General features: G+C 36.1%; 1 protein-coding gene across 1 annotated transcript in view; it reads left to right on the top strand.

Annotated features, from left to right (window-relative positions):
• tmem150ab (transmembrane protein 150Ab) overlaps positions 1–22042 on the top strand; it is a 28494-nt gene extending 6452 nt beyond the window's left edge. The window contains exons 2-8 of the mRNA XM_056458404.1: positions 527–774; positions 1498–1545; positions 7075–7161; positions 7263–7330; positions 12279–12406; positions 12492–12669; positions 15380–22042. Coding sequence (XP_056314379.1) covers positions 710–774; positions 1498–1545; positions 7075–7161; positions 7263–7330; positions 12279–12406; positions 12492–12669; positions 15380–15690 — 885 coding nt within the window. The 5' untranslated portion in view covers positions 527–709 and the 3' untranslated portion in view covers positions 15691–22042. The remainder of the gene's footprint in view (positions 1–526; positions 775–1497; positions 1546–7074; positions 7162–7262; positions 7331–12278; positions 12407–12491; positions 12670–15379) is intronic.
• The last annotated feature ends 1822 nt before the right edge of the window (positions 22043–23864 follow it).

Below are 23864 nucleotides of genomic sequence, written 5' to 3'. Positions count from 1 at the left end.
ACCGATGTGCTTTTTATCTTTGATTTTAATTCGTCTATTAATGCTTCTGAAACAGCAGTTGCTATCATCCCACTCGTTTGCGCTTTTCTGTTTGTTTTTTTTTTATTTTATTGTGGCTCTTTCGCGTAGTTTGGTTGAGTAATTCTGATTGGGCAGAACAAAAGTGCGCTCACTCAATTGGCTAGTAAGACGGTCACACACAGATGGCAGTCACGCATTTGCTCTGGGTGGGGGAAGTTAAGTAATATATATTTCTTGACACAGCCTCTTGCAATTAACCAATCGCAATGTTTCAAATCACGATTGCGATTCTATTTCAAGTAATCGCACATCTCTACTTAGTACTGTACAGAAATGTGTATTTTACATATTTGAAGTTTAAAAATAATAGCATTTACTAAAATATAATAATTTGAGTGTCAGTACAATATCTTCTTTGTAGTTTAGCAAATTAGCTAGCTGTGCATTTTAACAATATATCATTTTTGGTTCTTAAACAATATTCAAATCCAATTATTTTCACTAGATATTATTGGTTGCTGGCAATCATCGGGAGTCCGGATGTAGTTGCAGGAGAATCACGTTGCCCCCACTGGTCCACATACCCCACACTGCATGGCTTCAATTGCTGGTAACTCACAGCGTGTCTCCATTACCCCAGTCCTGCACACCCTCATGCTGGGGTCTCAGGCCTCTCACAGACTGACCAATGACTGCCTGGATTGTTCTGCCTGTCAGCCTGTCTGCCTTCTCCATCACGGGGATATGGATCGTGTAAGTGTTTAAATATTTTATGGAAACTTTTATTTTAAAATTCTTTAAAAATACTCAAAAATGTTTCTGTCAATGCTTTTAAACAATTTTATTTGATTTACCAAAGTCACATGAATGGCAATTTCACATCGGTCACATCCATAATGAAGCTTTTACCTTATAAATGATCAAATCAAATCAATCATGTTTGTTCTATAGTGAGTCAACTCTAATCCTTTTGATTTGCAAATAAATTTTTTAGGGTTGTACAGTTTAATTCACAGAATTTCTACAAAGCATGTTGTATACTGCATTTTTTTGGTCACATCCATAATGCATGTTTATTTTCCTCATTTAAAGTACAAAACTTGTTTACAGATTGATATTTTTCTGATCCTTTAACTCTGTGGTCAGTTGTTTTGGAAAATATAAACGGATGTTTCATATACTTTCTATGTGAACTTATATTTTGAGTTTTTACTGCAAATGTCACATCCATAACGCTGAAATTGCTCATATGTAAGATTAAACATATATGAAATATAATACAGTTGCTTAATATTATTATATATCATAAGCAAAATTAATTTAATATAAATAATTATGATAAAAATATACTTAAAAAAAATTGTATACTAAATTCAGATTTATAATTCCCTCTTTGGTTTATTTGATTAATTTGTTAAATATTCTGACATGTCATGTACTTACCAACTGATAATCCTTTAATATTTTGTTCTTTAGTTACGCCATGGCAGTAATGAACCACCATGTATGTCCGGTTGAGAACTGGTAAGTTAACCCTGTAAATACTACTCTATTGTATTTGATATTCACATTCCTAAGTCTTTAATGATCAACATGATGAAAACTTGGGTGAAACTCAGTAAATATTCTATTACAAGCCTTTATTGTTTGATTGATGGATTTAGAAAGTTCAAAAAAATGTTTTTGTATAATTGCAAGATGTCGAACTCCTGGTTGTGGTGCACATGTCTTTTTGGTGGCGCAAGTTGTTAAACTGTTAATTAAGTGACGGCTAATATTTATATGCAGTTTATGTTAGTAGTCTGCTAAACTGCTGTGATTGGCCCCGATTCAGAAAGGAGGTAAAGTGAAAAGTATGCTAACCCTGGATTGAGAGAAACTCTGGGTTTTTCGTTTCAAAATGGCAGGTTTGTCAAACTCGAGAAAGCAGGGTAAGTCAAGCCTGTTTCTGAAAGAGAGGTTACTTTTACTTACTTTTACTACTTTTACTCAATTACCATGGTAACTTTCTCTGTGAACCGAACCTGGTCAGGAGCAGGTTTTATTCTTGAAACTCTGGGCTTCTGTTAGTCTCCTCCCCTTTTTAAAGACGAAGTAGTATTTCTCGCCTTAGCCTTAGTCATTAATTGCCTACATTTCAGTTACACAAAGAGCAAAGTTACAAGAATGGCTTGTCCTTTTTTGGGAAAATTACAATTAGATTTAATACCAAAGTTTTAAGTTTTACATTTGATATTACTGCAAAAAAGAAATAATTTTACTTAAATATACTGACCTTCAACTGGGACATGTACTGTAACTAGATTAATAACATTTACTCGTTCTAAAAACAATTTTTAGTACTGCTCACTTTCTAAATATCATATCAACCTCTACCACTTGATCAATAAAAAAGGCAGACACACAAGTGCACTTTTGAATCTTTTAAAAACTCAATTTTAGAAATTTTATCTTAAACTATTCAACGTATATAAAAGTGGGAACCTTAAACACTTCCACTGGACATTAAAGAGCCCCTATTATACATGAAATAGGGTCATATTGTGGTTGTAAGGGTCTCCAACAACAGGATGATATTCATGCAAGGTCAAAAAACACTTTCATGGTCTTATAATCTGCATTTATTTTTACCTAATTATCCCAGCGACACCTATATGAATCGTTCAGCGATTCATTTGTTCCCAAACCCCTCCTTAGTGCAAAGCTAATCTGCACTAATGGACCGAAGACAGCCTGTTGCGATTGGTCGACTGTGTTCAGCGCGAGACAGAGTGAAATGCCTAGCGCAGCTTATCCACAATATTGAAGTAGTCAGAGTGCAGAGTGTATGAATAAGCATACCTGCCAACACTCCTGTTTTTCCCGGGAGTCTCCCGTATTTCAAACCCATGTCCAGCCACCCACCCATTTGTTATTAATCCTGGAAAACTCCTGTAATTTCAACCACATTTCCTCAGCATTTTGGTACGGTCGATGGAACCCAACTGTGGTCGCCAACATTGGTATAGGATCCGATCGCAGCGGCCGCCCGAAACGCGCTTCATAGTAGTTACTAACACCATAGTACACAGTACCCAGTTCTCACCAGTGTTATCAGGGCCGGCGCGTTCATAGAGGCGACCTAGTTGTCCGCCATGGGCAGCAGAATAGCGAGGGCGGCGTCAGCGAACCTCCCGGTCCTCACTTTCATCCACAAACCAGTTAATTTCTTTTTCAATTTTGAGTTGAAGGCGGCATGATTGCCGTTCGTCAAGAGCGCCAGTTCAGCTTGCTCCAGCCCTGAGTGTTATTCAGTCAACTCACCCCGAACCTAACCCCCCTGGTCTCCTGGATTTTTTAGGGACAGCTGTTGGCAGGTATGTGTGTGCAGTTAAACACCAGCATATTGCTCTATTCTTAACCATCACACACATTCATTATTAATCCACACAGTGGCAAAAGCTAAACTATTTTGAAACTTGACCGCCGCACGTGTGTAAGAACAGCTGACGATGGCCATACCATTGACAAACGGCAGTGGAACGCGTGCTCACAAACGCGTTTAAATCCGTAAACAAAGAGGCATGCATTGCGTTTTTAACATGGCATTAGACGCGATATGAGAATATGAAGAGTTAACCTGATACAGGACAAGCGGTTACAAGTAACAACACACAATTAAATGCATAATTTGGCAACCATTTTAATCGCACTTACTTACACTTGTGAAATGGAAGAAGAAACTGATCCATGATCCACTGATCCATGTACTGACAGTCCCTTACATCAAGTCTTTTCTGATCCTTCCTTTAACAAACGGTCGATGAATTCTCCGTTGTAAGCGTGTATATTCCAGAAGCACTCGAACAGCACAATGCTGGGCTATAACGCTGAGTTACTTTTGCAAAAATAAACCTCAACCACTGACTCTTCACAGTTTCATCTTTGTTTAGAGAAAGTAGCACTAACTTTCCCCTAACTTCCAATAATATCCAGCTGAGCACAGCGTTGATTCAACTGGCGTCTGCTGCAGTGTGTCTTTAGCCTGTTTTTCTTTGTGTACTGTGCTTGTGGGCGGAACCGCAGGTTTAATTTTTCCCGGGTTTGTGCGTGCAACGACTGGGCGGGGCTTAAGTTTCGTATCCACGTCATGCCGAAACGGCTAAAGACTCGTTATCAAGACGATTTATTTTAAGTACTAGGAGTCGAGTCTTTTATAAATGAATCAATAGTTTTAAACACTGTCCACTTTCAGATTTAAGCCTTAGCTGGATATTTCACTTCACTTAGAGCTGTGTTACACACTACATGGAAGGTCATTCTCAAAAACCCATAATAGGGGCTCTTTAATTTAAGGTTATATGCATTCTTGTTTCGTCAGATTTGTTGTAGAAACTACGAAGTAGCCAATTTTATCTAATTTAATGCAATTACATCTGAAATAACTTCAAAATTACGGCCAATTGAAAAGTCTAGAAACGTCACACATTACATTACTTATGTTTTTATTATACTTAAATATTTAAATACTTTTAATGTAAACTTACACATTAACTTGTAAGTTTCCCACATAAACCATAAATTTCCCACGCGAATTGTCTCTGTTTCGCCGATGCATTGGTTTGCTTTTTTTTTTAAAGGGCACCTAGGTTAGCCCTTTTTTCAGATTTAATATAAGTGTTTTGCGTCTCCAGAATGTTTCTGTAAAGTTTCAGCTCAAAACACCCATCAGATTTTTCATTTTACCTTTTGCAAGATTCTATTTGATAAATTTTTTCACTAGGGGACTGTTTTGTCGTACTGCGCCTTTAAGGCTAGTCCTCCCCGCCCACCGTTTCTACGTGCCTTTCTGCGTGCCTTAATCTCCTCCCTCGGACACACACACACACACACCGCAGCAGACACACAGACAGACAGAGCGCGTTTAGCTTAGCACTCTTTTTGCATGCATATGTGACAGGATACAGGTTAATCTCCACTGCTGTATGAATATCTGTTATATTAATGTACAAAATAAACCTGATTTAATGTCCACAAACCGGGATTGAAGCGTCTTCCTTTATAATTGTTCTGAGACGTGGCTGTGCTGATGAAGTAAAGCTAAGCTAAATTGCTGTACTTCATGACACACATGCTCTGTTTTAAAACATTTTAAACTTGTAAAACTCACTCTTGATCACGTTTGATGATGATTGATGGTCCTAGCGAACTGAACACACCATTTATTCCCGGTTGCTTTGTGCACGTCTGGTCTTGTTGATATGATTATACACGTGACTACCGGGACATGTTAATACACGCAGCTGTCAATCAATTCGGTGGGCGGGGGGACCGCACTCCTACGTAAAGTTGCGGTCGGTCTGAAAACCGCTCCAATTGGTCCACTGTTTTTATGTTGCTAAACTGAAAAAAAAGGACTGGGTGTGTTTATATCACCCCAATATGACGGTCTTTACGCCATACATGCACATATGTCTGTCCAAACAGCTTGAAAAGTAGATTTTTTACCATAGGTACCCTTTAAATAGATGGTCAAATTTGCTATAACTTTGCATGAACATAACAAGTTCAGCTGGGGAAAAAAATGCTGATCTCTTTTTTTTCCCAGATGTTGCCATGGTGACTCGTAATATCCGTGCTCTATTGATAATGTCTCTTTATAGTCACGGTGTGCATGCTTAACTTTGAATTAGTCTACTCAGACTTGATTGACCTAACTCAGATCAGCTGCTCTGAAACTGAAAACTCTGAGTTTTTAATCTCTCTGTAAATCAACTCGGAGTTCAAGTTTATGAAGTTTTGAAGATATTTCAATAAAACGTGGTTATCTTCATCCTATCTAAACATTTTCACCCCCAGGCTCTTAAAGCATTGTTGTTTCTTCTGGAGCATCCGTGAGCATTTGAACCTTTATTAATATTTGTGATTTAGGGTGCCTTCACACTAGCACTTTTGGTCCGCACCCAGGTTAGTTTAATGTCAGAGTATGGTATGTTTAGCTAGTGTGAACGTGTCTTCTGAACACGGGTGCACACTCGTGAATCGTACCAGAGTCCGCCTAAAAGCGGTGGTCTGGGGTACGGTTCACACAAACTCTGTTCTGGTTCACTTCTGGTATGAATGCAATCGTACCAAATAACTAAAGTGAACCGTCAACTGTATAACAAACCATCGTGCTCATTCGTATGTGTTTGTGTCTGTGTATCACATACTGTACCTTGGTGACAAGCGGGAAGGAGTCAGGGCAATCACAGTGATAATGTCTGCTTGTCTCCTCCTAAAACAGCTTCTACGAGGTTCTGAACGTTAATAATATTTTTTGCGGCAGATGGACGTGAGTCGCTTTCTGTATGTCCAAAAGCAAAAGATTCAGTAAAAGCAGAATAACCGCGATGTGCGTACGTCTTTACATTTTGGCGTGTGTCTGTCACCCAGCAACAGCCATACACAAAACAGTAGCTTGATTGTGCAAGCGTACCGGGGTTCAGAAGGAAAAAATGATGTGAACACAAACCAACCGAGAAGGTGGCATGGGGGGACAATCGAACTTGGGTTCAATCTGGGCAATTGAACCAAGTGTGAAAGCACCGTTAGTTCCTCAGTGTGAAAAGATGGATCACACTATCTTACAGTTACTGTTGCCTATTCATGCCAGAGTCCCGCAGAAAAAATGATTGACAGGTGGTAATTTGCGTGTAACTTAGCTTTATTTATTTATGACCTACTTATGGGTAAAACAAAGACCATGCGGGTCAGGTAGTTGAAACTGTAGGCTACAAATAATTAATTCATTATTCATAAATAATTAATTCACCGCCGCCTATGACAACGATACCATTGTCCATCACGATGTTTCACATTAGACATCGTACAATGTCAAATTGGTCGACATCGCCCAACCCTAGCACAAATTTAATTCGCATCTTTGGATAGAAACGTAGCTACTGTCAGTAATATAAGGTCAAGTGTTGAAAAATATGAATTTTTTGATCATTCTTGAGAATGAGTCAAGACTCTTCTGACAACTTATTAATTAATTTTTTTAAGAAAATGTCATGCTTTGTTGCATCATAGGTCATACAATTTGACATGCACAGAGGAAACGGCTAAAAGGGGCTTCCCAAAGACCTGCTGCACCCTTCAAGACATCCCCCTTATCAGGTGAAAACCACAAAATGACCACGTTGGAAAATTTAGGTGATACTGTTTTGCATCAACATCTAAATAAGGTTGTAATATCTGGATTTCTGCTCTTTTAACAGTAAATGTGGTTGCTATCCACCAGAGAGCTGTCTCTTCAGTTTGATAGGCAATGTTGGGGCCTTTATGGGTAAGAATCAGTTTCAAAAAGACTAAGTAATAGGGGTGTAACGAGACAAGACACGAGATTGGGTTCACGAGAACGAGATGAGATTTTTACACTATTTTAAAGAAATCCTTAATGATGAAACATGAATGGAATAGTCTTGGAATTCAAATTTTTGCTAATATATGAATGGAAAATAGATTTTTATTAAAAAAACAAAACAATTTAGTTGTTTTTTTTAATCAACTTGTAATGAATTTAGTTTCATTTTCATGCATATAATTTTATGTATGCAATAGTTTTATATTAGTTTATATTGAATTCTATGCACATTGATGACCTGCCTATATTTATCATGTTTTAAAGGTGACTTGTATCTGATTGTCTGCATTTACACTGCACACGGCACAAGGAGCAATGATCAGGAAAAAAATGAGTTTAACTCTTTTCCTGTATTCTGTTCGCATTTTTTTTAAGTTGTTTTGCTATAGTTTATGACAGAAATCTGTCATCATTAAATCATCTTTTAATCTAGGCTTTTTTAAACCAGTAGCTATTTTAATGTCATGTTCATGGTGTGATTTATGCATGTGATGTATGCAATATTTTTTTATTAATTTATATTGTAAGGTGGATGTTGCACTCTCTCTCTCCTTTCCTCACTCCCTCTCCCCCTCCCTCCCTCCCTCCCTCCCTCCCTCCCTCCCTCCCTCTCCCCCTCCCCCTCCCCCTAAAATATCTAGTCAAATATTATTTACTGTCATCATGGCAAAGATCAAATAAATCAGTTATTACAAATGAGCTATTACAACTATTATGTTTAGAAATGTGTTGAAGAAATCTTCTCTCCGTTAAACAGAAATTGGGGAAAAAAATAAACAGGGGGCTAATAATTCAGGGGGGCTAATAATTCTGACATGCTATTCATCTATACATCTATATTAGGGCTGTCAAAATTAGCGCGTTAATGCGTGATTAATTTCAAATATTTAACTCAAACTAATGGTAAAACTAAAATTAATGCAATTAACGCAGTTTCAGTTTTTTTATTTCCTGTTGTGGTCGACGTGTTTATCGTGCAAAGAAATATAGATAAGACCCAGGAAGCGCTTTTAGAAGGAAAGTTTCAGTATAAAACCATTCATATCGCATCAACAGGCTATCCAGTGTTTCCTCCAGAGTTTCATGCAATATCGGGTGTTTTATTTTTAATCTTGAGACTTTAACTGCAGTTCAGCAATTCACTCTTATTCAGCAACATATTGTTCATGCCTCGTGACAATTATTGGACAAAAATATGAAGTAAGGACTGCTGGAAGAGGGCTGTTTTAATGGAATTTGATACTGCATGGTGAACGGAAAGAAAAACCTCCGCATTTTGGGACTCGCGTGATCCTTTAAGGCAGGGGTCACCAATCTCGGTCCTGGAGGGCCGGTGTCCCTGCAGGATTTAGCTCCAACTTGCCTCAAGACACCTGCCTTGGTGTTTCAAGTATACTTAGTAAGACCTTGATTAGCTTGTTCAGGTGTGTTTGATTAGGGTTGGAGCTAAAATCTGCAGGACACCGGCCCTCCAGGAACAAGTTTGGTGACCACTGCTTTAAGGTAATCAAAAATCGCTGCTTACATGGTAGACTTTTAATCAGAGTATTATCTTAATAAAAGCGGAGTATTGGTGTCCATGTAAATGTACTCAGTGAAAGTGCCAGGTGATGTCGCAAGCTGTCAAAGACAGCCTATTTCTTTGCCTTTAAGTTGATTCCATGCGGCCTCAAATGTTTCATTAAGTTTGACATGTTTCCCTCCTACACGCAACTTTTGTAAAGCGTCTGCTTCACGTTACTGTGTCAGAATCCTTGCTTGTAAAATACAGCCATACATTAGAACGCTTAGCTTAAGCAAATTTGATGAACGCAATCGTGTGCGTGTTGATAAATCTAAAGGGATCCCTCGCTCACCGGGTGCGCTGTACTGCGCACATTGTGTGTGCGTGCGTGTGTTTCCTAGCAACAAGAGCAAATGCCTGACATCGCTGGCTGTCCAAAGTCTCTTTAAGGCATTCTATATGTATTCTATAGTTTTTGCGGTGTCCGTATCCCCCAAAGCTGTTTAGAATGAAATGTTTAGAGATGGTGTGACCAAAGTCCCTGTAAGAAGTCTATAGTCTTTGGTACCTGCCTTTGATGCACCCCTTGGCCACATTGTCCCCTGATAATGTCAATAGACTGGACTGTCTTAGCAACTGGCTAAATGTAAAGGAGGACTAAGCAAAATTGTTTCTACTTTATAATTAATGTTCTTAACTTGCAAAACATCTTTACAATGAGTACAATTGTTTGTATTCAATACTTTACTATTATAATAATTTCCATTTTCCATATTTGCAATGCCTGTATTTTGGATTTTTTTTTGTAGTCCACTTAGAATCCAACATGGTAATCATTTTTGTTTGTTATTGGCTTTGATTGTTTTGAAATTCAAATGGCACTTACATGCCTGTGTTTTTATTTCAGTGATAAATATGGCGTTTCGTGATTAATCATGGTTAATTACAAAAAAAGTGTGATTAATTAGTTAATTTTTTAAATAACACACAAGTTGACATTCTATCATTCGATCAGTTTGCAGGGTTACATTCATTGCGTATACACAAACTGAATTAAAACGTAAATTAGCAGTATTATTACATATTTTTCATTAAAATAAGGTCATGCTGCTGTGCACCTGATGCTGAACAAAGATAACCATTTACGATTAGCACCTGGTTTGCATGATTGTTTTAGAGCTACTGTAGGCCTAAATAATAATAATAGGGTAATAATAATTATTATTATTATTTTTGAACAATAATTAATAGTTTTTTTTATTTGTTTGATTTTTTTTTTTTTTTTTTTTTTTTTTTTTTTTAAATAGTTGTTTGCAGGAGCAGAATAAGAACACATTGGGCCCTGGGGCAATAACAAAGGGTACCATTTGTTTTTATTTTATTTCCTCCTATTTTAAAGATATACATATACAGGGTTGGCCATTTATATGTGTACACCATAATAAACTTATTGGGAATTTCACAAGAAAAAACAATGGTGTGCTTGGTTTTAAACGTAACTTTATTCTTTCATGACTTATTATACTAATGTGCCACAAACAGGACGTTAATATCACCAACCATTCCCATTTTATTAAGGTGTATCCATATAAATGGCCCACCCTGTGCATGTATACATGTATATGTATATATATATATATATATATATATATATATATATATATATATATATATATATATATATATATATATATATATATATATACATACATACATAGGACTATTATTTTGAGAGTGGTGTCACGAGCTCCGATTTAGTTGGCCAATCAGAGGAAGAAGGGTGTTTCAGCACCACCTACATGTGTATAATAATTTTAAAGTCGTTTAACCATTTTCCTACCCTAAACCAAAAAAACAAAAATCAAGCCGAAATCTCGTTTTTGTTTATTGTGAGCAAAAGAAAAACCGAAAATGGCCGTTTTCTTAATTGGTAATACTTCTTAGATGGTAATAGTTTGACTGTGGTGTTTTCATATCTGTACTGCACTTTAATAATGCAACTTTTAGCACATCGAAAGTGACATTACATCACGTGGTAATGTCCATGGTTAATTTGTGTGGCTGCAGTTGTAGTTGCAGCCTCTGCTTGGACATGAATAACACAGCGGCCTTTGAACTCCGGTGAGAAAAAAAGCGGTTACGATATTTGATATGCGTCTGCACAGTTGGCAGTCTCACATTAGAATTGCTCGTGTTTCCGGCGAGTGCGTCAAGTATAAAAGCCTTCACAGTTCTCGGCTGTGCGCGCGCACTCAGTGGAGGCTCGTGCTAAGCACACACGCATAGCTCATGACACAGACTCGTGCACACACAGCTCGTAAGCTTGCGGAGTGAACCAAATGGGTTGTATTTCCCGAGAACAGCGACAATGCCAATTGCAACAAACGCAACAAGTTGTTTTCTTGTATAAGCCGAAACGCAAACAATCTGGCTAAGTGAAAGCATCTTTCAAAAGTGCATTAACTGCAATGAAAAGTATTGAAAAGTTTTTGACTGCCTAGCTACTAACGGTAACGTTACGTCCACATCGTTATGCCAGCCGTCAATCACCTAAATTAGTGTAATATTAATAGTTAAATAAACACACATATTCAGTAACAATGAAAACAGTATTTTTTTTTCTGCAGTAGCCTAAATAAATCTTAAACATTAAAAATGCTTTTACATGAGCTGTATTTACAAATATAGCCTATGAATAGCCTAATAATAAACTATGCTTATCAAGAAATTATTTAAAAAAACTGCTTATTTTTACATTGCAAGATGCAAAACTGTATTAAAAACACAGTTAACTCCAAAAACTCCGTTAACTCATTTATGTGAATGTATTAATGAAAAATCATAAACATTATCTTATTTAACTGTGTTTGCAACGCAAAGAGGATATTTTCAACTGCAAGGAGCACAATAAACCAAGAAATATCCCGACTTCTGTCGGAAAGGCAGACATTGTAAGGTGGACATTGTAAGACAGTAGAATAGTCATCAGTAGAGTCATAGTCATCAGTAGAGTCATTTTCCTTCAAACCATTGTATATTCTTTTACAGAAAAAAAAATATTTATTTGTTTTACCATTAATTTCATTTTATTTTACAACAAAAACTTAATTACAAAATAAAGTGTTTTTAATTCTGTTCAATTAGTTTTTTTTTTTCATAAAAAACACTACAAAAGTACCGACAAGAGAACCGTTAAAGTACCGAACCAATAACTGGTATCGATAAAAGTAGTAATACCATTAAAACCTTAACAATACCCATCCCTAGACACAAAATCTCGTTACACCCCTAAACTAAATAATCTTTTTTTTTTCAAACTATAGCAGACTTTATCATTGATTTTTATGTTAATGTGTGTGTGTGTAGTGGTTATGGTGTGCATGCTGCGTTACGCTCAAGTAATTGAACACAGTCATCATTGCTGGACCAACACAAGTGCTTTGGTGTCCGGCTGCATTAATGCCCTTGGGTTGGTCATGGTGGGCAACTTCCAAGTAAGTTGGCTTATAACTTCACCGTTTTATATCAATCTAAATAGTCTTGCATTTCTCTCACTCTTTCTTTCTCTGTTTTCCTCAGGTGGATCATGCCAAGACGCTTCACTATGTGGGAGCAGGTGTAGCTTTCCCCGCAGGCTTGCTGTTTGTATGTCTGCAGTGTGTTCTGACATACCGTATAGCAGAGACCGCACTGGACTACTGGATGGCTCATGTACGTGTGGCTCTCTCGGCTGGAGCTCTCGTATCGCTTGTCCTCAGTATCCTTACTAAAAATACTTGAATGTACTTGATCAGTGGAGTGGCACTTGAACTGGAAATCGCTATTTACAGTAAAATATATAAGTATATACTAGGGGTGTAACGATTTAATGCGATGCAAAAATGACACCATATGCATCGTGGCGTTATGACTATTTTATTGCGATATGACGTCCGTTTTCTCTTATTGGTTGAGATGTTTGCACGTGAGCTATGCTCCACCTGCTGTTGCATGTGAGTTCAGATTGCTTGAACTAGCAGCAGTAATGTTGACGTTAGCAGGCAAGATGAGTGGAGTTAAAATAGAGGATGTCCCATCCTTTTAAAAGTCAGACGTCTGACAACATTTCGGTTTTACAGTCATTGCTTCAGACTCGTCCGCTTTTTGACACGCATACTGGGTCAAACATAGCAGAAGATTTAAAAGCAGCTATTCATGAGTGGGGATGTGAAAGGGCTACTTGTATCATTGCTGTCGTTACTGACAATGCGCGCAACATGGACGTAGCAGCAAGAGAAGCTGGATTGACGCCTCACATTAAGTTTTACTCTTACACCTAATCTCGCATCGCAAGCAGGTTTGAATGTTCCCAGTGTTAAGGCCAGCTCACACTGAGATTGAGAACTGGAAAACGTATTTAGTCGCACATGTGCGAATTTATTTAATACGCTTGATTGATGACTTAATTCACTTGGTCACGATAAAACAACATGTTCCTCACCCTGTTTCTCAATGTGTGTTATGGTGCATTATGTTGGAAATCTATTGTGATCGTAGCACACGTGGACGCTCTCAACAGCACATCTCTACTGGTTTATTTAGTAAATAGACTGACCAGCTCATTATTTAGGGTGACAATACATCTTCTTTTTACCGGACATGTCCTCTATTTGGGATTTAAAAATGCATTGGACCGGGGATTTCTAAATCTCCTAAAATGTCCAGAATTCTCCTTTCGCTTTCGATATCTGTCGTAACAGAATGCGTTGTTGCATTACTTTATACGCAAACTTTGGCCGGTGCGACTCAATCTCTCAGCAGCACCAAGCCTACAGCAGAGTGAGAGAGCAGATTTTACCTTTCAGTGATGGACATGACTCTAAGAGTGAAATTTCTTATTTCTTATTTTTTATTTCAACAGTTTTTTTTTTTACGTTACGTAAACACACTGAAAAGAAACAGTGTCATGTAAAAGGTGTTAAGTGCTAAACTTAAAAAAAATTGTCAGTTATAAGAAAATAAATAATAATAATAATAATAACAGAATACAAAATTATTTTGTTGCTGAGAGCCATTAAAGTTGAATTGAAAGGATGGCATTACTTAGGGTTTGAACTGTGTAATATATTATGCAAATTTATTAAATTCGGCTAAATAGAAATATTCTTGAAAGTCACATTATTTTATATGCCATGAGGAAAATGTGTGTTTCAATCTAGCCACCACTGCCAGTATATTTCAGACCTGTGGGAAGCACTGAAGACATTCAATTTCTTGCACTTAACTACAATATGGATGCAATTAAAGCATTGTCTATCTTATGAAAACAGAGTTTAAGGTTTAATTTCTATCAAGAGATTAAGTTATACTTGAATCCTTGCATCTTTCTCACTCACTTTACTTTTAGATCATTTTGACAGAATAAAATGTTCTGTCTTGCACTCCAGCAATATTTTTGAGAAAGTATCAGAAGCATTTGAGAAAGCAATCAGAACTTTTGATGTAACCAGTATTAAAACAAATATTGTAAATTATTAATAATGTTTTGTTTGGGACCATTGATACAGCCATAATCATCTTATGATACAAACACAGATTAAATTCGCTCTGGTCATGTGAATGTTTGCACTATGTGATACTGCACATTTTTATTAACTTATAACAATAACTCCCTGTTTCTGCTGGCCAGTGTGAAAGATATTTTTTCAGCTCGAAACTGGATCAAAAATTCAACAAGAAGCTGTCTAGGCATGTCCACAACTGAAGACTTGATTCAGATCAGTTTCGAGAGGCCTTCATTAGAGCAATTTGATCCCGGTCCTGCTGTGGACCGCTACCGTCATGTAGCTAAAATTATAAATAACTATTAAATACTATTTAAGTTGTTGTTACAGTAAAATAAAACCTATTGTATTCAAATAAATGAAACTGCTTTGCTATTAAAGATCTCCTCGTGTACGAGCAAAAACATAATTTATTTTATACATTTTTACTGCGCTCCTTAAATTCTTTAATGTGCTCCTAAATTTTTCAACTTAAAAGCGCATGTGCTCCTAATGAAAAAAGTTAGCGTCAAGCCCTGAACTCTCAGACTCCATCTAAACCAGGGGTGCTCAATCCCTGTTCCTGGAGATTTACTTTCCAGCAGAGTTTAGCTTCAACCCTGATCAAACACAACTAAACCACCTAAGTAGCATCTGAAGGGGCACTTGGTAATTATAGACAGGTGCGTTAGATCAAGGTTGCAGCTGAACTCTGCAGGAAGGTAGATCTCCAGGAACTGGGTTGAGCACACCTTATCTAATCGATCTTAATTTGTGCTCCAAAGATGTATAAAAGTATTTGGGGATTTGAATGACATGAGGGTGAGTAATTAATAAAATAATTTTCTTTTTTGTATGTGAGCCAATCCTAACAGTCTAACCATGTGTTTTTAATGTTGAATGTTACTGTGTGCACATTCCTTAACTTCATTCTTCCTATTCAAGGTGGTGTCTTCTTCGTGCATGAGAGTTTTGTTTTGCAGCATGCTGCAGCCATCTGTGAATGGGTCTTCACGGTTTTGGTCCTAGTGTATTACGGCACCTTTACTTATGAGTTTGGCACTGTCAACACTGACACCATGATGGCGGCCTTAATGAAACGCAGTCAACATCACCATCCAGGGTCAGCAGTCATCATGGGGGGCATTAGTAAGGGTGTTGCAATGGGATGTGGCGCCCGTGGTCTGAAGTCACCCGGAGGCAGCAGCACATCCACACACCTCAACTGCACACCAGAGAGCATCGCCATGCTTTAGGGATTAACCACTAAAGTATTCGCTCAGACCTCAGCACATAGACTCTGAACTCTTCATCTGGCTCATGGATTTGTGAAAAACTGGTACAAGCAATACAGAGGTTACATTGAGTTTGCAGACATGCTGAATTTAATCATTACAGGAATAGGTGAGGTATTTTGCCTTTGTGTGTAAGATTACTCAAAGAGAGTCTCAGTAACCAGCAGAGATGATTCTTTCCCCATGATTCATGGGAACTTTGAGAGAAAGGATTTAAAACTGCAATAATTTGTCTCCAAAGGCACATTCACACTGACCACTGACCATGACAAAAAGTGTTTAGGGCTAACTTAATTGCCCATTGGTTGAGGAAATTAGGACATCCTGTAGAGTGCTGCTTGGAAGATGCATATTGTAAGCCGAAACCCATAAACTAGCATTTTAACTCCAACTCTTAAAATGCTAAACGAGCATTTTAACTCGTTATTTATATATTTATTATTAATTTCTTTACTTAATTTGTTGCAAATGTCATATAATTTTTTTTTTTAAATCAAGAAATAGAAAGTTAAGTTAGGGATACTTTTTTATTCAAGATATGGTCACTTATTTTTTAAAATGTATTTATTATGCTATGACAATGAACGTAGTACAAAACATTTGTGCATCTCATCTTTGTTTCTTAATAAAAAATACGAATCACATGAGTCAATAGCCCCTTTCACACATACAGACCTTTCCGGAAAATTACCAGAGATTTTCTGGAAAGGGATCATGTGTGAACAGGCCCTTTTTGAAAATACAGGTAAATTTGTTCCGGAAATTTTCCGGAAAGAGAAGTAATAACATTACCGGTAATTTGCTGGAATGCTACGCTGTGTGAACGCAGAAGGAAAATTGCCGGAAAGAGACGTGAGAGGTCTACTCATACCAAGTAGAACATTCAGATGCATTCCCAGCCGCGCTGTGTACGAAAATAAAAGCCTTTGAATATTTAGCTGCTAGATGTTAGTCAGATAACGTTTCTATGTTTCTTTTTAATGCCAACTGTGGAAAAAATTATGGATAAAATGCTTGTGATAAACTGCTTTTTGTTAACCTTCAAGCTCTGCTTCAGTTGCTTGACGCGTGTTTACATGAAGCAGCCGGTGAGTGCCAGCATGCACACATATTATGTACCAAAATCCTGTCGGCTTCTGTTTACAAATACAAGCGCAGCCGTTTAGAGGTCTTTTCTAGTTAATGATGTCAGAATTTATCTGTATTTTAGAATGGATGTGTGAATGGTCTTTTCTGGAAAAATTTCGGAATGTTCTTGCCTGTGTGAACAGCATTTTTTTTCACTGGTAAAGTCATTCCGGTAATTTTACAGATATTTACCAATATCACTGTGTAAAAGGGGCTAATGATTCAGTGATTGATACTTGATAGTTGGTAGTGTTTTTATTTGAATCAGCTTTTTGTTTTTGTTTTTTTGTTGTTTTTTTTGTTTTTGTTTTTTGTTGGATTTGCTGCCACCTACTGGCTGTTTTATTGTTAGTTTTTTTTTTTTATCCATTATGGCCCTAACTTCCCAAAACACACTCAAAATAATCTTTGTTTTAAAAAAAAACTTAAATATTGAGATGTTTTTTATATACCTTTGTAAAATAAGCACATCTTTTGTTTTGTTTTTTTTTAAATATTTTTTAAAAAGCCATTTACTTTTATTTTTCTTTTTATTTACAAAAGGCAGTTGGTAGCTGTTGGTAAACAGCAAGACAGGTATATCAGGGATATAAAGTGTCACCATGACAAACAGAAAAAACACGTTACTTTGTGTTACTTTATGTTCGGGCATTCTGTTTGAATGGGGAAACATCAAGTTCTGCAAAACTGCTTGCCAAGATTATGATCTTGATTGAATTTCATATTAGGAATCATCAATAAAATTAAACAACAACTGTCTTTTTAGTTTAATTTCTAAACGTCTGATTCACAAAATCTGCACAAACTCACGTCTGGTCTGAGTATCGTTAGTCTATAGCAATTGATGATTGGCTCCTGTACTAGAAGGGGGGCTTTATCAAAGACTATAGAATACACAAGATATGTGACTCGTATACTTTTGAATGGGGAAAAGTGTAACTGTCAACATGGTTAATGAAGCCCCACCTTCTAGTACAAGAACCAACCATCGAACGCTATATGGCGAATAAAGCCCGCCTTCTAGTACAGAAGCCAATCAGTGATCGCTATAGAATGACAATTCTCCGGGGGAGGGGATCGGACCGGACGTGAGTTTCTGCAGATTTTGTGTCATACAAATATTTAGAAATGAAACTAAAGAGACAGTTGTTGTATAATTTCATTGGTTATTTGTAATATGAAATGGAATCGTAAGCTTAGCAAGCAGTTTTGAAGAATTTGATGTTTCCCCATTCAAACAGAATGCCCAAGCATACTGCCTGAGAGAAGTTTCAAAGATGGCCGCAAAGTGAAATTACTTGCTTTAATGGGACTTTGGCTTTATTCACCATATTGACTCTTTTTGCCAATTCAAAATGCTACGAGTGACATGTCTTGAGTATTCTAAAGTCTTTGGCTATTCTCAGTCTTTCAGGGACATTTTTTTTAAATAGAAAAAGACTGAAAAAGTAGATCAAGTTGTTATCATGTAACTGGGGTGTAGTATAATAATAGCCTACATTTACCTTTTTTGGCTTCTAGTTCGGCTTAATAAAAGTGTTAATTTTGAATATTATCATGTTGATCATAATGTGTTGGTCACAGAGAATCTGTTGGGTTTTCATTGAGGGAATTAGTGTTATGCTAACTTCTTGGTTGGCCTACAAAAGGAAGGAATCGCTGCAGCACTCTAATGGTTGTCAACAAAGTGTATGTCTGCAAAAATATGTGGAAAATGATGCAATTTGAAGCAATGGCCATTATTCACCAACTCTCATTTGGTCTCCTGTCTTTGTCAGTGTGAATCTGTTACAGAGCCATCAGCAATACTGAGACATTTGTCTACAAATTCGTCTTAAGTAGATAATTGGCTAAACCTGTCCAACCCCCCGTAACCCTGTTTAATCTGCATAAACTGTGATTACACGACAGGTCAAGCCATCACTGTAGCAATGGAGAATTTTGAGTTAGTCGCACCAGTCATTGATGCCAAATGTTGGGTTGCAATGAGGTTGTATAAATTGTCGGTCTATAACTGACCAGTCAAAAAAGCGATCCTTTTTAATCATACCTGAGATGCAGGTGGTTCATGTTCATTCATTCCTGGTGTTCACAGCTTAGTTTGATCTGTGGCACTGTAATAGCATGACCTTCGGTGCTGTGGACCTTCTGTCCTATAGCTCTAGATACAATGTGGTTAGGACTTTTTTCATTCCAACTGTAATAAGTAACATTTAAGTGCATCTTAAGTGCAACGTTTTGGTGCTTCAGCCAAATTTTTTTCATCACTTGATCAAAAAACTGCCTGTATCGATCAGTTGCATCCCAGGTATACTGTAAACGAATTTGTAATATTTCAGGACCACAAGAAACAAGATTTTAATGCTTTTTGTTTTTGCATTTTAAAATGTCAATATTACACTTTTTCAGGAGATTATAAGCTGTTGTTTTGCTCATATTTTAGCCATTAACATTTTTAACAACAGATTTAGCATTTTCTCAAACTGGTCAAGTTTTGCGAGCGAATGCTAAGATTCATTTAGAGAATGCAAAAGTTTTGTCAAATAGTGCAAAGTTTAAAGGTGCTGTATGTAAGTTTTTGACTCTTCTAAAGCATAAAAATACAATAATATGTTTGCAGATATTTAAGAAACAAGCTAAGTGAACATACTTGTTTATCTGAAAAACAATGCTGAAGTCAGATATTCTGCTTTGAAAATTTGTTTTCCGTGGCAGAACATCTGTCTTTGTTTTGGTAATTTTAATCTGCTCAATGCCAGTTTAGCCAATTATATTTCAGCACTCCGGGTTGCCTTGGTGGAAAACCGTTTATTCCATTCATTCGTTCAGAAAGGCTCTGAAAGCATGCGTAAGCGTGGTAAGGTTTATAATCAATTTAATACATAATAAACCTCTTTAATGTTATTAATGTAGATGCTGAATCACTGATATGTGTTTGGTTCTAAAGTTCAATTTCAAACAGTTAATCATATTTTCAAGATCTGCTGCTGCTTTCAGTATATGGCAATAAATGTCATGTAAAATGGTATTCAAACTCACATTATTAGCATGTTATATTAAATAAAGCACATGAGGTGCACCTGAGGTGATCATTGTCATCAAGTTTTCTGTTGATCACCTGTGAGAAATAGAAGCAGTTTCTAATATATCAATTCGAGGTGTTGGTTAGGACAAAAACTCCTTTTAATATGTAAAATATTCCTTCTATTGGGTGCGTTGCTTTTATTTAGAACACTCGTTCCTGTCCTCAATTCGACAACCTGCACTTACGTTTGTTTTGATTTAGGAGTGCAATACCTAGTTCAACCACCGGGTGTCAAACTTACATACTGCACCTTTAAGGGAAGCACTTCTTGGCAAAATTTTCAAAAACTACTTGGCAAAAAAAAAATGCGGTACTTTTAAATCAAAAGGGTTTGTGCTCATCCACACTTAATTAACAGTTTCTGCTTATTTATAGTTGTGAATTGTGTTATGGGATCTGTTAAATTTTGATGTTGAAAATTCAACTTTACAGTTTAACGAAGTGACTTTTATTGACATTTTAGCAGTTATAATATAATTTAGTAATGACATAATGTATAAGAAACAACATACAGAGAAATAAGTCTGTAAAACAACAGAAAATGCACTGGCAGTTTATAACAAGGTTTTTGTACCGTAATACACAACACCAACTCAGACAATATATCACTGTAAACTATTAAAAATGTTCATAAAAGTCACTTTTTTGAACGTTTCAAGGTTAAAATTTGTTGGAAGAAAGATCGAAGTGCCATAATGCAATTCAAAAGCATGAATAAAAAGGGAGAGGAAAAGCATGAATCACAAAATACGAAAAACTGCTAATTTACAGATACTTTTTACAGCGTAAAATTTAATAATGTTACCCCAAAATGAGAAGTGCTGCATTCTATTGTGAAATGTAAAAAGCTATTAATTACTTTATTTTAAAAAAGGAGTAAACCCACTGACTTGGAAGCAATAAAAAAAGTCTTAATCTGTTGTAACTTAGAACTGTTCAGTTGACTTAACATATTTTTTGTATAATTGTGCACATAGTTTATTGGCTAAGTAATTTCAAGGCAATGTGTTAACTTTCTAAAAGTAAAATCAACTAATCACTTTTAACAGTGTGATTATATAGATTCAATTATTTTGCCATTCTCTTGGAGTTTAGCATTTGCCTAAAAAAGCTATACATTTGTGAAAAATGAAAAACAGATATTTACTAGGGTTGGGCGATGTCGACCAATTTGGCATCGTACAATGTCAGATGTGAAACATCATGATGGACGATGGCATCGGTAAATTAATTGTTTATGAATGAATAATTAATTCATAATGAATTAATTTTTTGAAGCCTACCGTTTCAACTACCTGACCCGCATGGTCTTTGTTTTACCCATAACCAAATCTTAGATAAATAAAGTTAAGTTACACACAAATTACCACCTGTCAATCACTTTTTCCGCGGGACTCTGGCATGAATAGGCAGAGTGATCTGTGTCGTTATCATGGCGTGGACAAACTTGGTTGGTAAAAAAGGTGCACAACCAACAGCAACCCACCAACAGTATCTGAAGTTTTTGCTAAAATTACTAAGTACAAGCGTGAAAACGAAAGATAGAAGCATCGTACTGACGCTGTGACACGTTACCTGATAGATTCAAAAGACCGAAGAGTCGTTAGATAGAGACCAGATTAATTAAATATCACATTTAACAACTATAGTGAGACGCGATCCAGCGGTATATCCTTGATAAACTGTCCGACGTGCACTGCTTCGTGATGTCTATCGACAATGGACGATGGCATTGTCTATCGACCCAACCCTAATCTTTAGATTCTCTCACAGAGTAATTGTGATCTCTTGAAAAAGCTTTGCACACTACGTTTGAGAATATTGAAGCACTGGATTTGTTTTTCTTTCAGTCTAAAACTTTTGCCATGTCTCCATAACAACCTTTCTGTAGAATCTTCCTAAAATTGTTCGCAATTTCAAGATTGGAAATGATTGTTTTTATTTTGCTCGATGAAGATGCTCTTTTTACTGCTTTTTAGATGAATGTTTAGATGGCAAAGCAAACTTTTGATGGGTAATGGTGCTGATGACTGCTGATGTGCGTCTTCATTTTTTATTTGGAAATATGTAATAATGAAGACATATTGCTTATTTGTCCAACACTTGTCTGTCACTTTAGTATTAATCTATAGCAAGAGATAATCTTATACAAATGTGATATGAAGTTGTTACAGATCTGCTTGTAAATGAATGCCTTTAGCCGAGCATAGTATTCTATAGAATATCAGTACTGCAAAGAGAAAGAGGGGGGATCTAGTCAATAACTACACTGTAAAACCCAAATAAGTTAAGGTAACTCAAACTATTTGAGGAAACCGATTGCTACAAACCATTTGAGTTAAAAAACTAATCTATATGAGTACTGTGAACTTACTCCATTGAAGTTGAAGTAATGATGTATTTAATTAACCCATTACCTTCAATACTGAGTTAAAAACTTTTCAAATGAGTAGAATTAACTTTCAGTCAATTTTGAGTTAACTACACTCATTTCATTTGATAAAGTTGACTGTTGGGTTTTACAGTGTAGGAAAAGAAGAAAGCTACCTAATCAGCATCACTCCACTGTTAACACCTCATTCATTGGTAAGAATTACAGTACTTCAACTTTTTTTTTTAAATATAAATATAATTTAGTGGACCCAAAATGTGAAATCCTGCATAATAAGCTGTATTTTGACTACTCAGTAATTTTGTTTTTAGATATTTCTCAATCAAAAGCAATACGCTATATTGAGGATTCTAGAAACCAATGACAGTTGGTTGTGTTGTATCTGTTTCTTTATATTTAATCATTTGTAATGCCACACATTGAAACAATGCAATATTCATCTTCTGTTTAAGTACTTGCAAACAAGGTTACCTCTATGAAAATCCTACTGTGGTGAGATGTTTCCTCAAGGAGCTGCTAAGATGTATTTTACTGAAGATATTTCTGTTGTTTTTGTTTAAAGTGAAAGGCCAAATTCAAACACCTGCAGATGACCTGATGCCGTATGTCAAATGAATTATATTTGTAAAGATGAAAGAATACACTATGATTATTCATAGATACATATATATCCCATGAGGCCATCAGTACAGCTGTTTCAAAAAGGCCCTGATTGTAATGCAACAATAAATACTTTTTGTTTACTGGAAAATTCAATCAAAATGGAAAGACTTTCTAAAAGCAGGATTAGTTTTGTAGACAGATTGTTTGATAAACTTGTGAGATGGAAACTGAAGTTGATCTACTGACTTGTTACAGTTCATACTGCAACTTTGTTGAATTATGAGCCATTCTGCACGTTTCCTTATCTTTCACAAGGGTTTTGTTTTGTCAAATAAAATGTACCTTGATTTGACAGACACTGTTCACTGAGAAGATTGTTTGCTGCTAGTATTAAAATTGTTTACAGCAGTTACCGTATTTACATGCCCATTAAAGTAGCCTAATACATGCAAAATAAATGAAATTTTAGATACCATTAAAGTGTAAAAATAAAAAAGGCCTCCTATAGTCATTTATGTATAGTCCTTGGTATTGAAGTGTCAGAATATATATATATATATATATATATATATATATATATATATATATATATATATATATATATATATATATATATATATATATATATATATATATATATATATATATATAATTCCATTAGTTAATGATGTTTTTACCAACATGAACAGACAATGAAGATATACGTTTATTACAGTATTTATTTATATGTTAATTAAAATAAAGTAATTTGTTGTCAGTTCATTTACGAAATGCACCTCACAGAATGATTTTGATTCAGCACTGAAACACTTTTCTGTTTAATGTTCAACAAGTTAAATGTGGGCACGTTTGAGCTCTTGTTCACTGACTGATGTGCTCTATGCATCCTTTAAGTTTTAAACTGTAATCACTGGGAACGGCATCAAA

Source organism: Danio aesculapii, chromosome 5 (assembly GCF_903798145.1).
Source record: "Danio aesculapii chromosome 5, fDanAes4.1, whole genome shotgun sequence".
NCBI classification, from domain to species: domain Eukaryota; kingdom Metazoa; phylum Chordata; class Actinopteri; order Cypriniformes; family Danionidae; genus Danio; species Danio aesculapii.
This window is presented reverse-complemented; position numbering and strand designations above follow the sequence as displayed.